At 43.5% G+C, this 17,227-nt stretch overlaps 1 protein-coding gene across 2 annotated transcripts; it reads right to left on the bottom strand.

Moving 5' to 3' along the window:
• Positions 1–1,190: 1,190 nt before the first annotated feature.
• Znf483 (zinc finger protein 483) lies at positions 1,191–16,861 on the bottom strand. 2 transcript variants are annotated; one of them, XM_048339043.1, is made up of 6 exons: positions 16,841–16,861; positions 13,718–14,204; positions 11,007–11,095; positions 8,929–9,055; positions 8,212–8,307; positions 1,191–2,764 (listed from the first exon to the last, which is right to left on the bottom strand). In XM_048339043.1, the coding sequence occupies exons 2-6, from the start codon at positions 14,052–14,054 to the stop codon at positions 1,233–1,235; spliced, it is 2,181 nt and encodes a 726-aa protein (XP_048195000.1). In that variant the 5' UTR covers positions 14,055–14,204; positions 16,841–16,861; the 3' UTR covers positions 1,191–1,232. The 2 variants fall into 2 exon arrangements, with proteins under 2 accessions (XP_048195000.1, XP_048194993.1); XM_048339036.1 differs by lacking the exon at positions 16,841–16,861 and adding an exon at positions 16,253–16,368.
• Positions 16,862–17,227: the final 366 nt, after the last annotated feature.

Raw genomic sequence — 17,227 nt, 5'->3', positions numbered from 1 at the left:
TCCATAAGCCCGGAATTTCCTGGGTTAGTTCTTATAGGACCTGCCTCAGCCTGCAACATTCAGAGCTTATTTCTCACCACTGAGCCAGGGGGGCTTTGCTGGACCCCAATAACCTGAGTCCCAAACCTAACTCATTCAGGGTCTTTAGTTTCTTTTTCAGGTGGAAATGTTTAGTCAGACCCCCATCAATTAGGTTTCTAAGGAATAGCTACCTATATCCATATGTTCTGTCACTTCATGGTCTAATTGCAAAACATAAAATATACCTGGAAACTTACTAGCAGTTTTATGTTCTCTTCCTGAATTTTACTTTTTATCAATAGGGTACCTTTGATTTTACTGTATGCTCTCTCCAGTGGCAGACCACTGAGGCCAATACCCAAAAGCAAGAGGGGGAAAAAGAGAGAGAGGGACCTTCCCTGACATGTCTCTCTATTACATTCTAGGACTTCTTTTTTTTTTTTTTTTGCCAGTCCTGGGCCTTGGACTCAGGGCCTGAGCACTGTCCCTGGCTTCTTCCCACTCAAGGCTAGCACTCTGCCACTTGAGCCACAGCGCCGCTTCTGGCCGTTTTCTGTATATGTGGTGCTGGGGAATCGAACCTAGGGCCTCGTGTATCCGAGGCAGGCACTCTTGCCACTAGGCCATATCCCCAGCCCCACATTCTAGGACTTCTTGCATCACACTCTCAAGAAGTATGCTACATTCTCACTAAGCCACAAGTCCAGTATCCTGTAAGAAATTTTCTAATCTACAAACAAGAAAAAAATGTACTAAGTCAAAAATGTTTTAACTGTTTTTCCCCATGCCTATCAGAGCTCACAAAGCAATGTGAGAGATCATTAATCCCAGCTCTCTTCATTCTACTAACAAAGAAACTAAAATCCTGAAAGGATGAGTGGTTTGTGCAAGGTGAGCTGGTTGGCAAACTGCGACCCAGCTCAGATGCCGAGTCCAGTCACGCTCTCTTTCCATCACATCGGGAGGGAGAAGAGAGGGAAAGTCTCCAGAAAAATGGTACCGATTTGTCTTTTAGAATCATTCACATCATGCTTTCTTCACTTTCCCCCTGGCACCATCAAAGAGAAGAGGGATAAATGAGGAAGAGTTTATTTTTCTAGCTACCCACCCCGCCAAACTTGCAACTCCTAATTAATTACTTCACATCCCAGGTTTTTAAAATAAGGGGAAAATTTGAACTCAATTCCCCTCGCCCTTCCTAGTTTCACAAATCACTCTGTGGCGTGAACTGCCCGGTGTTTGACAAGGCTATTGTTATTTTTAAATACCTTGTCACACTTATTGCACGGGTATTTTCTATTTCTGGCATGGATTTTGACGTGTTCTACAAGGAGCGAGGTCCGATGGAAAGTTGCTCCGCAGACATCGCATTCGTAGGGTTTCTCTCCAGTATGAACTCGGAAATGTTCATTAAGAGATGAACTTTGCCTGAAGACTTTTCCACATTCCTTGCATTTGTAAGGCGTCACCCCCGTGTGGCTTCTCATGTGCCGACTGAGGAGGGAATGCGAGGAGAAGGCTTTCTTACACTCGTCACATTTGTAGGGCTTTTCTCCTGAATGAAGCCGTTGATGATAAAGGGCAGAGGTAAAATGGGTGAACGCCATTCCACAATCCTTACACACGTAGGGTTTTTCTCCAGTGTGAATTCTCTGATGTCGGGTAAGGCAAGAATTCTGTCTAAAGGTTTTGCCACAGTCATCACATTTATAGGGTTTTTCTCCAGTATGGATTCTTTGATGTTTGGTAAGGGAAGAGCTGTGACTGAAGGATTTGTCACATTCACTGCATTTATATGGTTTTTCTCCAGTGTGAGTCCGCTGATGTTGACTAAGAGATGAGCTATCGCTAAAGGCTCTCCCACAGTCTTTACAGGCATAAGGTTTTTCTCCAGTATGAGTTCTTTTATGTTTCATGAGGTGGTGAATGACAGTGAAACTTTTCCCACACACATCACACTTACAGAGCTTATCTTCAGAAGCCCTTCGACGACCTTTTGAGCGTGAAGAGCTATTTTTGGCAGCTTTTCTACATTTAATACATGTATAGGGCTTCTCTCCAGTGAGATTTCTAGGGCGTTTGGTAAGTGCAGAGTAGCCGAAGCATTTTCCACACTTACCACACTTTCGACTTTTCCCTCCATTTTCAGGCTTCTTATCTTTATTTGCGGTTGTAGCTGGATGTAAATTCTTCCGGCATTTTTCACATATCGAGGTGGTAATCCTTGAAGATGAGCTTCGAGTGAAGTTTACCCCACATTTACTGCACTTCTGAGACTTGAAATGAATTTTCGGACGCTTCTTCTGTTCAGCTAGCGATGAAGAGTGAGCGACGCCCTTTCCGCTCTCACCATGTTTCCGTGACTTGTCTGCAGTATGTTCTTTGCAGTTCAAGACAAGATCTGAATGGAAACTGAAGGGTTTCTTGCCTTCATTAGACTTCTGAGACTTCTTCTTCTTTAAATAAGCTCTCATATATTTAATTAGGTCAGAAGTTCGCTTAGAAGTTTTTCCAACGTGGCTCTTTTCTGGGTCACTTTCTTCTCCCTTATTGCCTTTCCTATGAGTTTTTTTCTGTGTTCCTTTTGATTGTCTCCGTTTGCCTCCATCCTCCTCAGCTATGCCGTGATGTCTGTGGAATTCTGTCATCAAGCCATAACCATCATCCTCGAAGGATTTTTCTATTATTTTCTCTAAAGTAAATTCTTCCAAAAGATTATCCAAATTACCACTAGGTTCATCCTCTAAAAGAAACAAGAAACAAAGTGTTTCCAGTTGCTATGTTTAGAATTAAAATCGGGACAGACAGTAATGATGATAAGAAATACTACTTGGACTGTTCTCAATTAAGAGTGTTATAAAATAGGATGGGCACAATGGCTTAACCTTATAATCCTGCCTACCTGGGAGACTGAGGTTTGAGGCCAAACTAGGCATAAAAGTTGCAGAGGTACTATCTTAACTAATTCTGGCTAGATGTGATGGCACGTGACTCTTATCCCAGCTATAGAGGAAGCACAATGGCTTGGTACAGTGCTAAGTACCTATCATCCCCAGTGATACAGGGAAATACAAGCAGAAGATCATAGTCCAGGCTGGCCAGGGCATAAGTAAAACAAGATACTACCTCAAAAACAACCAACATAGGGTGATATTGTCAAAGAAAGAAATGTCTTCATTTCCTGACGTATGTAACTGTAACCCTCTGTACATCACTTTTTTTTTTTTTTTTTTTTTGGCCAGTCCTAGGCCGTGAACTCAGGGCCTGAGCACTGTCCCTGGCTTCTTTTTTGCTCAAGGCTAGCACTCTGCCACTTGAGCCACAGCACCACTTCTGGCCATTTTCTGTATATGTGGTGCTGAGGAATCAAACCCAGGGCCTCATGTATACGAGGCAAGCACTCTTGCCACTAGGCCATATTCCCAGCCCCTGTACATCACTTTTATAATAATAATAATATAAATAAAAACAAACAACATAAGCTGAGCACCAGTGGCTCATGCCTGTAATCCTAGCTCCTCAGGAGGCTGAGATCTGAGACTCATGGTTTGAAACCACCTCAGGCAAGAAAGTCCATGAGACTCCAATTTAACACCAGAAAACAGGAAGTGGAGGTTTGGCTCAAGTGGTAAATTACTAGCCTTGAGCAAATAAGTTCAGGCATAGTGTCCAGGCCCTGAGTTCAAGCCCAGTGCAATCAATCAATCAATCAAGAAAGGATGAAGAAGTGGCAGTGTCTGTCTAGAAAGCCTGAGGTCCTGAGTATAATCCCAAGAGTTTCCAGAAGAAAAAAAGTTTTAAAACAGGAAAAAGAAAGAAAGGCAATATAGGGGCAATAATATAGACAAAGAAATGAGGAAAAGTAATGATGTACCAAACACTAGGTTTGATGCCAGGCACTTGATTTGCACTGCTTCACTTACTCGTCCCAGAAACCCAAAGCAAGACCCGGCACTGTCCCTATTTTATGAATGTGACAACTGGGCATACAGGACATGCATCGGCAGCCTGCCCAAGTCACATGGTAGCCTGACCCCAGGGGACAGGCTCTTGAGTGACTTTATACAAAACACTCATCACATCACAGATAAGCAGTGCCATCTAGGCTAGACTTTCAAAGGTGATCAGAAGGTCACATAATCACTTTCAAATGCTATAAAAGGGCAATTTATAAAATACAAAAAATCCCTCAAAATCCTACTACCCAAAAGTTACATAAATGTTCTTCTAGGGTATTTTCTGTATATCCTAGATAGAAAAATATGTGCAGGTTTGATCACTTTTCTTACAACTGTTCTTAATCTGATGATCCTTCCTGAGGTGGTTTCAATCACTTACATGATAATCTACTGTATCATTTACTTAGCTATTCCTTTCTTGGACATTTATCAACTAATTAATCTTTCGAGGGCTAGGGGTGTAGTTCAGTGATAGTATATGTGATATGGAGGTCAGATCTGGCCAGCGCCATCATTGGCTGTTGAGGGGTGTCAGATTGACTCCATCTCAGATGAAAGAGAGCAGAAGCCAACTCCATCTTCACTAAGATCTTCCCCGGACTATCCAGGGAAGTTCCCCTTCGCTGTGATAAGATTGTGTAAACTGCTTGACCACCTGAGTAGTAAAATATTCCATGTAAAACCTGTGCCCTCCCGTGAGTAGGCGTATCCACTTACATCATGTGAGCCCCGCCAAATCCATGTGCCAAGCCCAACTAACATGATAGGTTGGTTCAAACAGTTGCTATGAGGCAGATTGTAACTGGCCATCTGCGTGAGACCTGGCATGCTCTGTAAGTGTTGTAACCTCATTGGCCACCTGCGTGTGGCAGGCATGACCATGTGGTGTTTGCCTTTATAACCCGACCCTGAGTGTGGCCCGGGGTGCGCGGTCCCAGCTCCGGAGTCTGGGCTGCAGCCCTGGCCGGCCAGCCTGTGTTTTACAGTTGCAGTTCCAGCTCCCAAGTCTGGGCCGTGACCCTGGCCAGTCAGTATACTTTTTACTTCCCCAATAAATCCATCCTTTTACTTGAGACTGTCTCTGAGTGGTGGACTCTTGGAGGGATGGGGGATCCCCCAACCCTTGGACCCCCCTACATTATGGTTCCCTCCCTTGGGGGGACTCCATTACAGTATACACTAAACATGTATGATAGTCTGGGTTCAACCCCTAACACCAAGGAGGAAAAAGTTATTTCCACACCACTGTCATTAAAGCACAATTAGTAAATCAAAAGGTAGAAAGATTATAACACTGTACATAATACCTAGGGAGTACAAACATTTGAAATGAGGAAAAAACGATCATCTCTGATCAAATGATCTTTGTTTAAGTATTTGTAAATTTGACTCATAATAATATTATCTCTGTAAATATAGTTTAATATTTTTGCATGTTCAGAACTGTTTAAAATTTTGTCAGTTACCTGCTCAAGTTCTCTACCCATTTTTCTAACATATTTAGTGATCCTTACTGACTTGCATTGGCTTTATCAAATTATAGCTATTGACTCTGCTTTGTCTGTCTAAAACATGTTTCTCCAAGTATGTGGTTGCTTGCTCCTGTAATCCTAGCTACTGGGACTGGTTGTGGTTCAAGGCTAGCTGAAGCAAAGAGATCATAAAACCCATCTCAGTCATTAAAAGTTGGGCAGGTGGCACATGCCAGCGGGCCCTCCTAGGTATGTGGGAAGCATAAATAGGTAGATTCCAGTACATATCCACCTAGACAAATATCAAGACCCCATGTGAAAAGTAACCAAAACCAAAAGAACCAGAGGCCTGGCTCAAGTGGTAAAGCACTTTGCCTAGTAAGCACAAGACCCTGAGTTCAACTCCTGGTACTGGAACAAAACAAAATTTAAAAGCCTATGAATCAATTTTTGGACTTAAACAGTTCAAAGTATTGTTTAAATATAAGACATCTGTTACATTTTACTTATGTAACCACACTGGAAACATTCAACAAGTTGACTAAAATAAATGTGTCAGAAGATGAAATAAAGCAAGATAGATAAATGACTTTTTTCTTTAAAGTAAATGAAGGTATTAATAGACCTTTTTAAGGTTAAATTTTAAGAAGGCTAAAAGTTAAATTGTAAGAAGATACAGGGAAGGATCCTGAAAAGAAAAACGATCTTAAGTAACTGTTCATGTGAACATTTTCTAATTATTAAAATCCATATATACCTATCTATATACTTACATATGTATTTCTTTTCTACTTTTAACAAAAATGGAATTTCTAAATATACTTTCTACTAGGTGAATTCCTACTATAGCCCTCAGGATCTGAGAGCTGCCAAGCACCAGTGCTCAGTACCGTGCCCAGGCCCTGAGTTTAAGCCCCATGACCAACCAAAAAAAAAAGATCTGAGTGCTAAGAAACCCTTGGCCCTCTGTACAGACACTGTCCAACTTATGGTGGGTCAAGTCCATCCAGCTAAACCCCACCATACATTGAAAAGATCCAGAATGCAAAATGCATCTAATAGACCTAAGCTACTGAAAATCACCACTCAGTAACACACTGAGAGCACTGGTTGTTTCCCTTTGTGCCTGCAGGGCCCACTGGGACCTGCAGTTTCAGCCTTTATCTAGCTTTACAATCAAGTACTGGACTGTATACTGTTAGCCAAGGAAAAGTCAAGACACTTAGAATTCAAGGTGCAATGTCTACTGATTATGAAATGCCCTTGTGCCCATCATAAAGTTGAAAATGGTAAGACAAACCACTGTGGCTCCAGAATCTGTATTCCCACAGTTCCTTGTCTGTGCCATTATTAAAATATACTGCCATTATACAGACATTAATAGCAATATTTTTTGTTTTTTGTTGTTGTATTTTTGCCCATCCTGGGGCTTGAACTCTGGGCGTGGCACTGTCCCTGAGCTTCTTTTGCTTAAGGCTAGTGCTCTGCCACTTGAGCCACAGTGCCACTTGCAGTTTTTTCTAAGTAATTTGGAGATGAGTCTCACTGACTGTCCTGTAGGGGCTAGCTTTGAACCCCAGCCCTGAGTAGCCAGGATTGTAGGCATGAGCCACCAGTGCTTGGCTTTAATAATAGGTTTTGTTTTGATGTCTGCTTTCTGGATCTCCTGTGGAAGACTGCCTGACAGCCCCCACTGCTGCTGTGTCTACAAAGCCACTGTTCCCCACCCATGAGGAGTACAGGGTCAGGGACATTTCTTTGAGATAAACAAGTACCCTGACAGGTGACTTTGGCTCAAGCATTCTTTTTTGGTCTCATCTGAGCTTTTCTTAAAATTGTTCTTCAGGTTGAGATTCGTCTTCCCTAATCCTCCTTCCTTCTTCTCCTTCTCAGTCACAGAATTTCTATCTGCATCATGCAGAAAGCTCTGCCAAATCCCTCAAGTTCCCTTCCATTTCTCATCACTTGGAAACTTCCCCAGGAAGTCTCTTATATGGCACATTATGTCTTGCCATATATACTTCTCCAGGACCCAAATCAAATGTCTTTCCTATTAAAAAGGAACATTCTAAGCCAGAAGCCAGTGGCTCACACCTGTGATCCTCGCTACTCAGGACGCTGAGATGTGAGGACCATGGTTCAAAGCCAGCCCAGGAAAGTGCATGAGACTCTTATTTCCAATTAACCACTAGAAAACCAGAAGTGGCACTGTGGCTCTAAGTGGTAGAGCAATAGCCTTGAGCAAAAAGAACTCAAGGAAAGCATCCAAGCCCTGAGTTTAAGACCCATGACTGACAAAAGGGGGAGGGGGTGGCTGGGAATGTGGCTTAGTGGTAAAGTGCTTGCCTAGCATGCATGAAGCCCTGGGTTCAATTCTTTCAGCACCACATAAACAGAAAAAGCTGGAAGTGGCGCTGTGGCTCAAGTGGTAGAGTGCTAGCCTTGAGCAAAAGGAAGCCAGGGACAGTGCTCAGGACCTGAATTCAAGCCCCAGGACTGGCCAAAAAAAAAAGAATATTCCAGATTATTGTCATTCTGGGGATGACATGATTTTGGTCTACTGAAAGTGTGTTCTTTTGCTAATGAAGTTTCCCATACTTTCAAAATAAAAATAAAAACACTAACATTCCAGGAAGGTAAATACTCTCCTGTAGCCATCTTTGTATTTTAGCCATTTCATTTCATAAGGGAAATTTCATTTCCCAACTCTCTCCGTAAACAACCATTTTCATTGTACTATCTACCATCCATCAATTTACCTGGTCTAGAATCTCTTGAGAGTTCTTTTTCCAGCAGCTTTGGCAACTTAACCCACTTCAGCTGAGAAAGCAAATTGAACTTGGACACTGGAAAGCCTGCTCATAGAGAAAAAGATAGAAAATGTTTGTTTGTACACATGATACAAATGCAACGATATTCATATATAGTCTGGTTCTCCGGGAAAGACAAAACATGTAGTATTGAAGCCAGGAGCCAGTGGCTTATGTGTGTAATCCTAGCTATTCAGGAGGCTGAGATCTGAAGATCTCGACTGGAAGCCAACCCAGGCATAAAAGGCTGAGAGATCCCAATTAACCAGCAAAAAGCTGGAAGTAAAGTTGTGGATCAAGAGATAGTGCCAGCCTTCAGGGAAAAAGCCAAGTAAGTATGCAAGGCCATGAGTTTAAGCCCAACGTGTGCACGTATACACACACACACACACACACACACACACACACACGGTGAAATATAAGAACTCGAGGAGGAAGGAAATGGAAGGAAGCATAGCACTTATGATGACACACAATGTTCTTAGTTCCAACTTGATGAAACTAAGATCTAGTTTTAAGAGGAAACATGCAGAAAATGCATTTTTAGGATCTATTTTTAGGATTCATCATTATGGGGTTCTGGATGCTCAGAATAACAAATTTAAAGCATTTCACATAATGCAGTACATAGACAGTGGCTGGGCCATGAAGGAAGAATGTCTTTACCCAGAGATTCCAGATTTCCTAAGCTTTCCAGCAGCACTTCCTTATAGAGCTCCCTTTGAGAAGGCTTCAGCTTCTTCCACTCACTTCTGGAAAAGTCCACAGCCACTTCCTCAAACATTATGGGTTCCTAGGATACCATAAGAATTGCACTGCATTATTCCCAAACTGACACTAAAGATTTTGAGAAGCGGTTTGGAGACACAGTAACCATTCTGATAGTATTCAAGTTTTTAATTCCAAAGCAAGACAGCATAGCTATTGCACCACCTTTACTAAGATACAGAAAAAAAGGTATTGTACAACCTTTGACTTTCCCAGAGTCTGGTGGTAAAATATGGTACAAGAATTCTCTACAGGGCTGGGGATATGGCCTAGTGGCAAGAGTGCTTGCCTCATATACATGAAGCCCTGGGTTCAATTCCCCAGCACCACATATACAGAAAACAGCCAGAAATGGCACTGTGGCTCAAGCAGCAGAGTGCTAGCCTTGAGCAAAAAGAAGCCCGGGACAGTGCTCAGGCCCTGAGTCCAAGCCCCAGGACTGGCCCCCCACCCTCCCCAAAAAAGAATTCTCTATACCATGTAACACTGATCAAGTTAACTCATAATACACTGATTTCTATAATTAAAATCAAATTGGAAATGAAAGGCATGACTTGCATCCTCAAATTTTTCAAAATTAATGTAACTTAATTGCAAGTGATGGTATACAATATTACTAGCAACTCCATTCCAAATTTGAACTTTCAGTTATACACAGCAATTAGCTGCTCACATCTGTAATCCTAGCTATTCCAGAAGCTAGGATTTGAGGATCATGGTTCAAATTCAGCCAGGGCAGGAAAGTCTGAGAGATAACCACCAAAAACCTAGAAGTGGAGCTATGACTCAAGTGGTACAGCACTAGCCTTAAGCAAAAAAGCTCAGGGACAGTGCCCAGGCCCCGAATTCAAGCCTCGGAACTAGGACTGTGTACATACTTTCAACTACCCCAAACATTTCAAGCAAGCATAGACTCATCAAACTCACTTTCTATAGGACATTTAGAGAGGGCTGTGGCAGGGAGACTGTCAGCACTTGTGCCAGCTTCCCTGTGTATGCTACTACTCTGCAAAAAGTCATCATGACCTTGGCAGCTTAAAACAAGAGGAAGAAATCCTGTCACCATTTTGGAGGCCAGAAGTAGGACATGAAGCATATGATAGTGCTGTAGTTTCTTGTGAGCTCTGGGAGAGAATCCACTTCCTGCCTCTTCCAGCTATCACAACTGTCAGCCTTCCTCAGCCTCCCTTGGCTGTGGCCTTTTCCATCCAAACACCTCTCTCATTTTACATTGTCCTATCCTCTCCCTGTGCCCTTCTGTATGAAGGACATCTCTTATGGTACTTCAGGCCCACTCAAAGAATCCAGAATTCCTCATCTTCTAACCCACAATTCAATCACACCTGCATAGATCCTTTTCCAAGTAAACATTCATGAGTTTCACAAATCATAAACATATTTTTGGACTCATTATTGGAGTCATCATTACAGCATGGAGATTAAGATTCGTTTATTTCCCTAAGTGGTAGTTACTGGTATTCAGGAAACATACTTATCTGTAACCAATTGCTTTTCCTAAAGATTGCACGAATTTCAGTTCAGCTAGATTCCCTGAGGCTTTCCAAATAAATGATGATACTGCCTGTAAGTAATGTGCATTGCTGCTTCTGCACTTGTTATTTCCAGACATTTGCTTTCTTACCTTATTGTATTGCCCGGAATACTCAGGAAATACTGATTTATAGCCGTGATTCCTCAGCTTTTTACTCAGGACTGTTACTGAGGACTGTTTATGTTCTACCACTGTCAAGGGGAAGATCTTTACCATATTAATGAAGTGTAATTCCATTTATACCACATTTTATCTACAGTTAACTGTTCAATGTTTTTCTTTAGGGCCAGACTTGTGATGTGGTCTGGTCATTCAACAAAGAACTGTAAGTTCTTTGTCTTAATGACTTTTGAATCTTTACACCACTCAATAACAGCCCAGTTACTTCTTCAGTTAAGAGTGGAAAGCAGTGAGAGAAACTTACACTTGACTCCTTGTTTGAAGGAACAGCCACCATTTCATCTTCTCCTAAGTTCTCCTCTTTGCAAGCAACAGAATCTTGAGCAATGGGATCTAGGAAGGACGTTAAAAAACAGCGCATCATCTTTCAGATGGATTCTTCAGTCTAAATCCTTCCGTTTCCCAGCTATAGAAAGGGGAAGTCAATTTAATTTTTCCCATTATTAACACAGAACTCTTATGTGTCCCTGGATGTAGGGGAAGGTTGGAGATCACAACTGCGAGGTGTCCTCCAGTGGACACTAGTTCAGTGTTAGAGCTCTAATTCAGTTCAATTCAGTTCAGACACTGGGCACTGGAGAGAGCACTAGATTCTACGGGTGGGATTTCATCTCTATAACACAGTCCCCTACTCCAGATGCCTGTTTCAGCCTCTGTAATTTCTCACCCATGCCTAGTGCTCCTATACCCCTATCCTTGAATTGAATTATACTTTCTAGACCACAGCCAGATGCAACAGTTGCATTGGGCAGAACATATAGGAAGGGGCTCAGAGCCTCTGAAATCACCCAATGCTTTGACACAAATTCCTTCAACACCCTCTGCAGGAACACCACCTCCAGGAAGCTCCATGTTGCATCTTTCCTCCCAATATTGTCCTTTTGTTTTCCGTTTTGTTTTTTTCGTTTGTTTGTAGTGTATGTACACCAGTCCTGGGGTTTGAACTTGGGTGCTGTCCCTTAGCATTTTCACTCATGGTTGGTGCTCCACCACTTGTGCCACAGCTCCGATTCCAGCTGCTTGATGGTTAACTGGAGATTAAGAGTCTTAAGGATTTTTTTGTTTTGCTGGGGCTGGCTTCAAATCATAATCCTTAGATCTCAGCCTCCTGATCCTTTTATGTTTCTTTTTCTTTATTATAATTTTTTTTTGCCAGTCTTGGGGCTTGAATTCAGGGTCTGGGCACTGTCCTTGAGCCTCTCTGTGCTTGAGCCACAGTGCCACTTGTGGCTTTTTCTGTTTATGTGGTACTGAGGAAACAAACCTGGGGCTTCATGTAGGCTAGGCAAGCACTCTACCACGAAGCCACATTCCTAGCCCCACCTTTTAGGCTTCTAAGGAAGCTTTTTTTTTTTTGGCCAGTCCTGGGGCTTGGACTCAGGGCCTGAGCACTGTCCCTGGCTTCTTTTTGCTCAAGGCTAGCACTCTGCCACTTGAGCCACAGCGCCACTGGGAATTGAACCCAGGGCCTCATGTATACAAGGCAAGCACTCTTGCCACTAGGCCATATCCCCAGCCCCACCTTTTGCCCCTCTTGAAGTAGAGGTTGGGCTGTGAATTCCAAATCTCTATAGGGTACAGGATGGTTTCTCTGGCAACCAGTCCCCCATGCTGTGGTTTCTTAGGTACTTTCTAAAAATCATCTACATTAGCAAACTCAGTAAGGTTGGAAGGGACTTATAATAGTAAGACTGTAACCTTGATGGCCCTGGAGCTGATCCAGAACAAGTTTCAGGAACTGAAATGGACAAATATTTTACCCAGATACTTACTATTGGCCAATTGGGAAATTACAAAGGTTGTAGGAACTGTGGGCTGGAATTGTGAATGAAAACTCAAATACATATCTTTAATATCTACTTCGTCAAAAGATGCTTTCAATTTCTAAGCTCTCCAACACAGAGTACATTCCTTCCAGAACCTCTCAGCTTTAAAATATTTAATAGCACAATAGTAAGTTCTTAAACATTCCAAATTTATATGCTGTATTTAGGCAAGAGCACATTTTCTTTTGTATCTACTAAATCGTTTCCTATTCTTGGGACAATGCTTTGTCACCCAGTGGCTTCAAGAATGACTCTGGGAAGCATAGATGAGACTCAAGTGGTAGAGCACCAATCTGCAAAAAGAGCCAAGCAAGAGCATGAGGCCTCTGAGTTCAAGCCCTTGTACTAGCACAAATCACCAACAGATCCCTCCAGACTGAAGAGGGCCTGGCATTCAGCGGGATGAAATGTACTAAACATCCTCAGTCAGCAGCTCAAATAGAGGCAAAGTATTTTTCCAATCATACCCTACCTTCTTAGGAAGGAATTTTAGGCATCTTTGTTAAAAGAACCAGTAAATATTAAGAATCAGACTTACATAATCAAAGATGTAAAAATGGTTTTTCCTTCTGGAATGGAGTGCTCTGAGATGTCCATACAGAGTCTGGAGAGGTGCTATGTTGCAATGATATACAATTTTTCTACCATGAGTTCTGAGATAGACAGGGAAAGAGTATGTTTACCTTCAGGCTGTATTTGTGGGTATATAGTTACCTGATTCTTACTTTTTAGCCTTAAGACTCCTCCTTCGCAGAAAATAGTTTCCTTTGAAGAGTCCACTTTCTTTCTTTCTTTCTTTCTGGGGTGTGTGTGTGTGTGTGTGTGTGTGTGTGTGTGTGTGTGTGTGTGTTGGTACTGAGCTTGAACTCAGGGCCTGAATGCTGTCCCTTAGCTTTTTCACTCAAGGCTAGTGCTCTACCCTTGAGCCACACCTCTACTTCTGACTTTCTGACACCTAATTGGAGATAAAATTCTCACAGTTTCTTCCTGGGCTGGCTTTGAACTATGATTCTCAGATCTCAGCCTCCAAGTATGTAGGATTATAAGTGTGAACCACTGGCACCTGGCTAGGAGTTCACTTTGATACACTGATAATTGGCCCACCTCCTCCTTCACCAGTCAGTCTCACCTTCCTTTTCTTCAAGTGTTTGGGACAAGTCTTCCATCAAGGTCACCACGTCCTCACTGTTCTCAGGATGTTGTGACTTCACCCAAATCCTCATCTCCCCAGGCAAAACGGACAGGAACTGCTCAAACACTAAGAGCTCTAAAATCTGTTCTTTTGTGTTAATGTCAGGTCTTAGCCACTGTGTGCACAGCTCCCAGAGTTGACTCAGGGTTTTTCTAGGTCCAGTCTCTCCTGAGTAACAGAACCACCTGAACTTCTGCCTGAAAGTATCCATTCTTGGGGCCTTGTTTCCTGCACGTGAGGCCACAGTTGTAGGGTTGGGGGAAACAGCTGTCATCTTGTTCAAGGGTACTACAGCTTGCACGGTATGCCACGAGTAGGAATCTAGTCCCTTTTAGACTATCTGAATATTAATACAGTCCACCAACACGCTATTCACAGTAGACCACTAAGGGCTCCAGCATTCCAATTTACAGTCTTGCGGAAACTGTCAAGAAGAAATATAAGATATTTAATAAGTAAAACAAACTGTTGATAATTCTGAAAATGTTCATTTCGTTCAGATACATACCCAGTTAATAGATATGAATAACTTATACAAATTATACACAATATGTATTTACACATACAAATACATATGCAAATATATAGGTATACATTTATAAACATAGATGCATATATGTTTATAAATGTACAAGCTCTAAGTGGTATCTGAATATACTTATACAGACAGACATACACATACATACATGGACACCCCTTCAGAGGTCTAGAACAGACTTGCTTAACTATTCTATTCAAGGGTCAATTTATATACAAAACCCAAGTGTTTCTTAAGGGCAATTAAAGATACTTTTCAGGTAAACAGTTGCTTCAGTCTTAATAGTACTCAATGGAAAAAGTTGACTGGAGATGCAGTGTGAACCCTTATTTTAAAATATATGCCCTCTGTGGTTACTGTATATGATTTTGGTACACTGGATATTGTATATATGCTTACCTGAATTAGGGAAGGGAAAGAAAAATGAGGGAGGGTATAATAAATATGACAAGAAATGTATTCACTACCTTATTATGTACCTGTACACCTTCTGTACATCATCTTGTCAATAAAATTTAATTTAAAAAATGCCCTCCATCACGGAATGACCACATTCTTTCCACCAGTTGCTCAACTCAGAAGCCTGATTTCATATCTGACCAATTTCTTTTCCTCCTTACTTTTCCTATAATAACCAAGCTCTGGCAACACTGTTTCCTATGACTCTCTCCAGTCTATTCCCCCTCCCCACAAGACTGCCAAAGCACAGGTTCCTTCAAGGTTTCATTGCAGCCAAAGGATTGCTTTGACGAAGCAAAAACAGATGCTGTTGTTCTCTTGTTTGTAATTCCCTCCCAGCCCCATTATCCCAGAGAGGGACCACCGCAGGGCAATCGAGAGGTATGCCGGAATTACCTCATCTCCTGAATTCCAGCTATTTATTTCATTGGCCCTGCAGCCATAAAGAAATACCAACACCTTCCATCCTCATCTCCAGTTTCTATATTCTCCCCTCCTTCGCTACTCCGTCTTTTGGGAATGTTGCCTTCCCGTGACTGCCAGACAAACTGTTACTCCTTCGAAACTGGATTCCTTTCTATAATCGCGTGGGTGTGATGTCCAAATGCTTCCTTTACACCAAAATGCAACTTTGCACACCGACTGGCAGGTGCCAATCACATCCATTCATTTAATCTACCAATGACTGAATATCTACAGGGAGATGGGAACCGGGCAATACTGGGACCCGGGTGCACTTGTCGGGGGAGGGATGCGTGCGGGGGCTGGGTCACGCTCAAAGAAATGACAAAGCAATCTAAAATGTGCCACCCCCGAGCCAGGGAGAGGATGTCTGACTACTTCTATTACCATAACAATAGTAAGCGCACCGGCCCGCACTCAGCAGGCCACTTATTCCTTTGTCCATCAACGGGGGCCCTTATTCCTTTGTCCAACATTAGGCGCTAACCGTGTACGAAGCGCCTCGCTGGGTACCTGGGACTCCGTAGTGATTAAGGAACACCGAGCCCGACCCCCAGAGCTTGCCATAGGAGCTCGGTGAAAATATGACGCAGGTTCAGGTGCTGCATTTCCCGGGGGAAGAAAGGGAGGGGCAATTTTGTTCCAACAAGGGGAGAAGCGGGGGGTGGGGTGGGGGAGAGGCGCATCTGGAAATACCTGGAGGAATTTTTTGGCGATTAGGACCGGGGAGGAAGGAAGAATAAAACTGGTTTCGAGGATAGCAAACCAAGGATGCTGCTACACATCCAGCAGAACAGGGCGCCCATGCCCGCCCTCCCCACCATTCCATTTACCCCGCAAGGCATTCTCCCGCGCAAAACGCCATGGGTGCTGAAGTTGTGCGCCCCAGGGCGCAGGTGGGATGGAGGAATGACTTGGGTACCCGCCTCCTGCAGAAGCAGCCGCAGCCGCAGTGCACCACTAGGGCATCCCTCTGCTGGGCATCCCCCATCCCGCCCCAGGTGCACACTCACTCAGAGCCGACGGCTCCGCCACAGCTCCAAAAGCAAGGGCCCGGGACGCGCCACACCTGCGCTCGCATCCGCCGCCGCAGCCAGCCGCACCGCGACGAGAAGCTGCCCGAGCCTGCGGCGCCGGCGACTGCGCGCGCAAGCCCGTGGGAACCACTACGCCTGCGCAGAGACTCCCAACTACAATTCCCGGGGGGCACTGGGCGGGGTCTTAGCAAGTCCTGTGCTTTCCATAGGATCCCACCTGCCCTGTTGCGCATGGTCACTGGGAAGCAGCTGGCGGGGAGAGGGGGTGGTCAGCTGCAGAATTATTGCTGCGCCAGAGGCCTAGAGGCCTAGGGTTTTGTCAGGCCTTCGTGTCTATGCTGCTTCTTGGCAACCTAAAGAGCCTTCCTCACCTTCTCCTACCACTATCATTCCCAGTAATACGAAGTGGAAAATCCCCTTGCAGAGGCATAGGAGCTATGCAATGAATGTAAACCATAACACCACTCCTAAATTAAACAAATAGCAATCTTCTGATGTGTACATCTACCATCAACCATCCAAAGATGACCTTCAACAGGTGGTTGCAATAGCATCTCGATTTACCCCTTCTTCTCTAGTTCGTTCTCCATATTCCAGCCAGGCAGTCATTTAAAAAACATTCCACCCATTTCATCTCTCTTCTGCTGAAAACCTTGAAAAGCCTTCCCGATTCACTCAGACTCATCCAAGTTTGTAGTCTTTGCTTTTCTTTTGTGCTGGTAATCTATGGTTAAAATCGGGGCCTGGGGGCTGGGGATATAGCCTAGTGGCAAGAGTGCCTGCCTCGGATACACGAGGCCCTAGGTTCGATTCCCCAGCACCACATATACAGAAAACGGCCAGAAGCGGCGCTGTGGCTCGGGTGGCAGAGTGCTAGCCTTGAGCGGGAAGAAGCCAGGGACAGTGCTCAGGCCCTGAGTCCAAGGCCCAGGACTGGCCAAAAAAAAAAAA

This window comes from Perognathus longimembris, chromosome 1 (assembly GCF_023159225.1).
Source record: "Perognathus longimembris pacificus isolate PPM17 chromosome 1, ASM2315922v1, whole genome shotgun sequence".
In the NCBI taxonomy this organism is placed as follows: Eukaryota; Metazoa; Chordata; class Mammalia; order Rodentia; family Heteromyidae; genus Perognathus; species Perognathus longimembris.
This window is presented reverse-complemented; position numbering and strand designations above follow the sequence as displayed.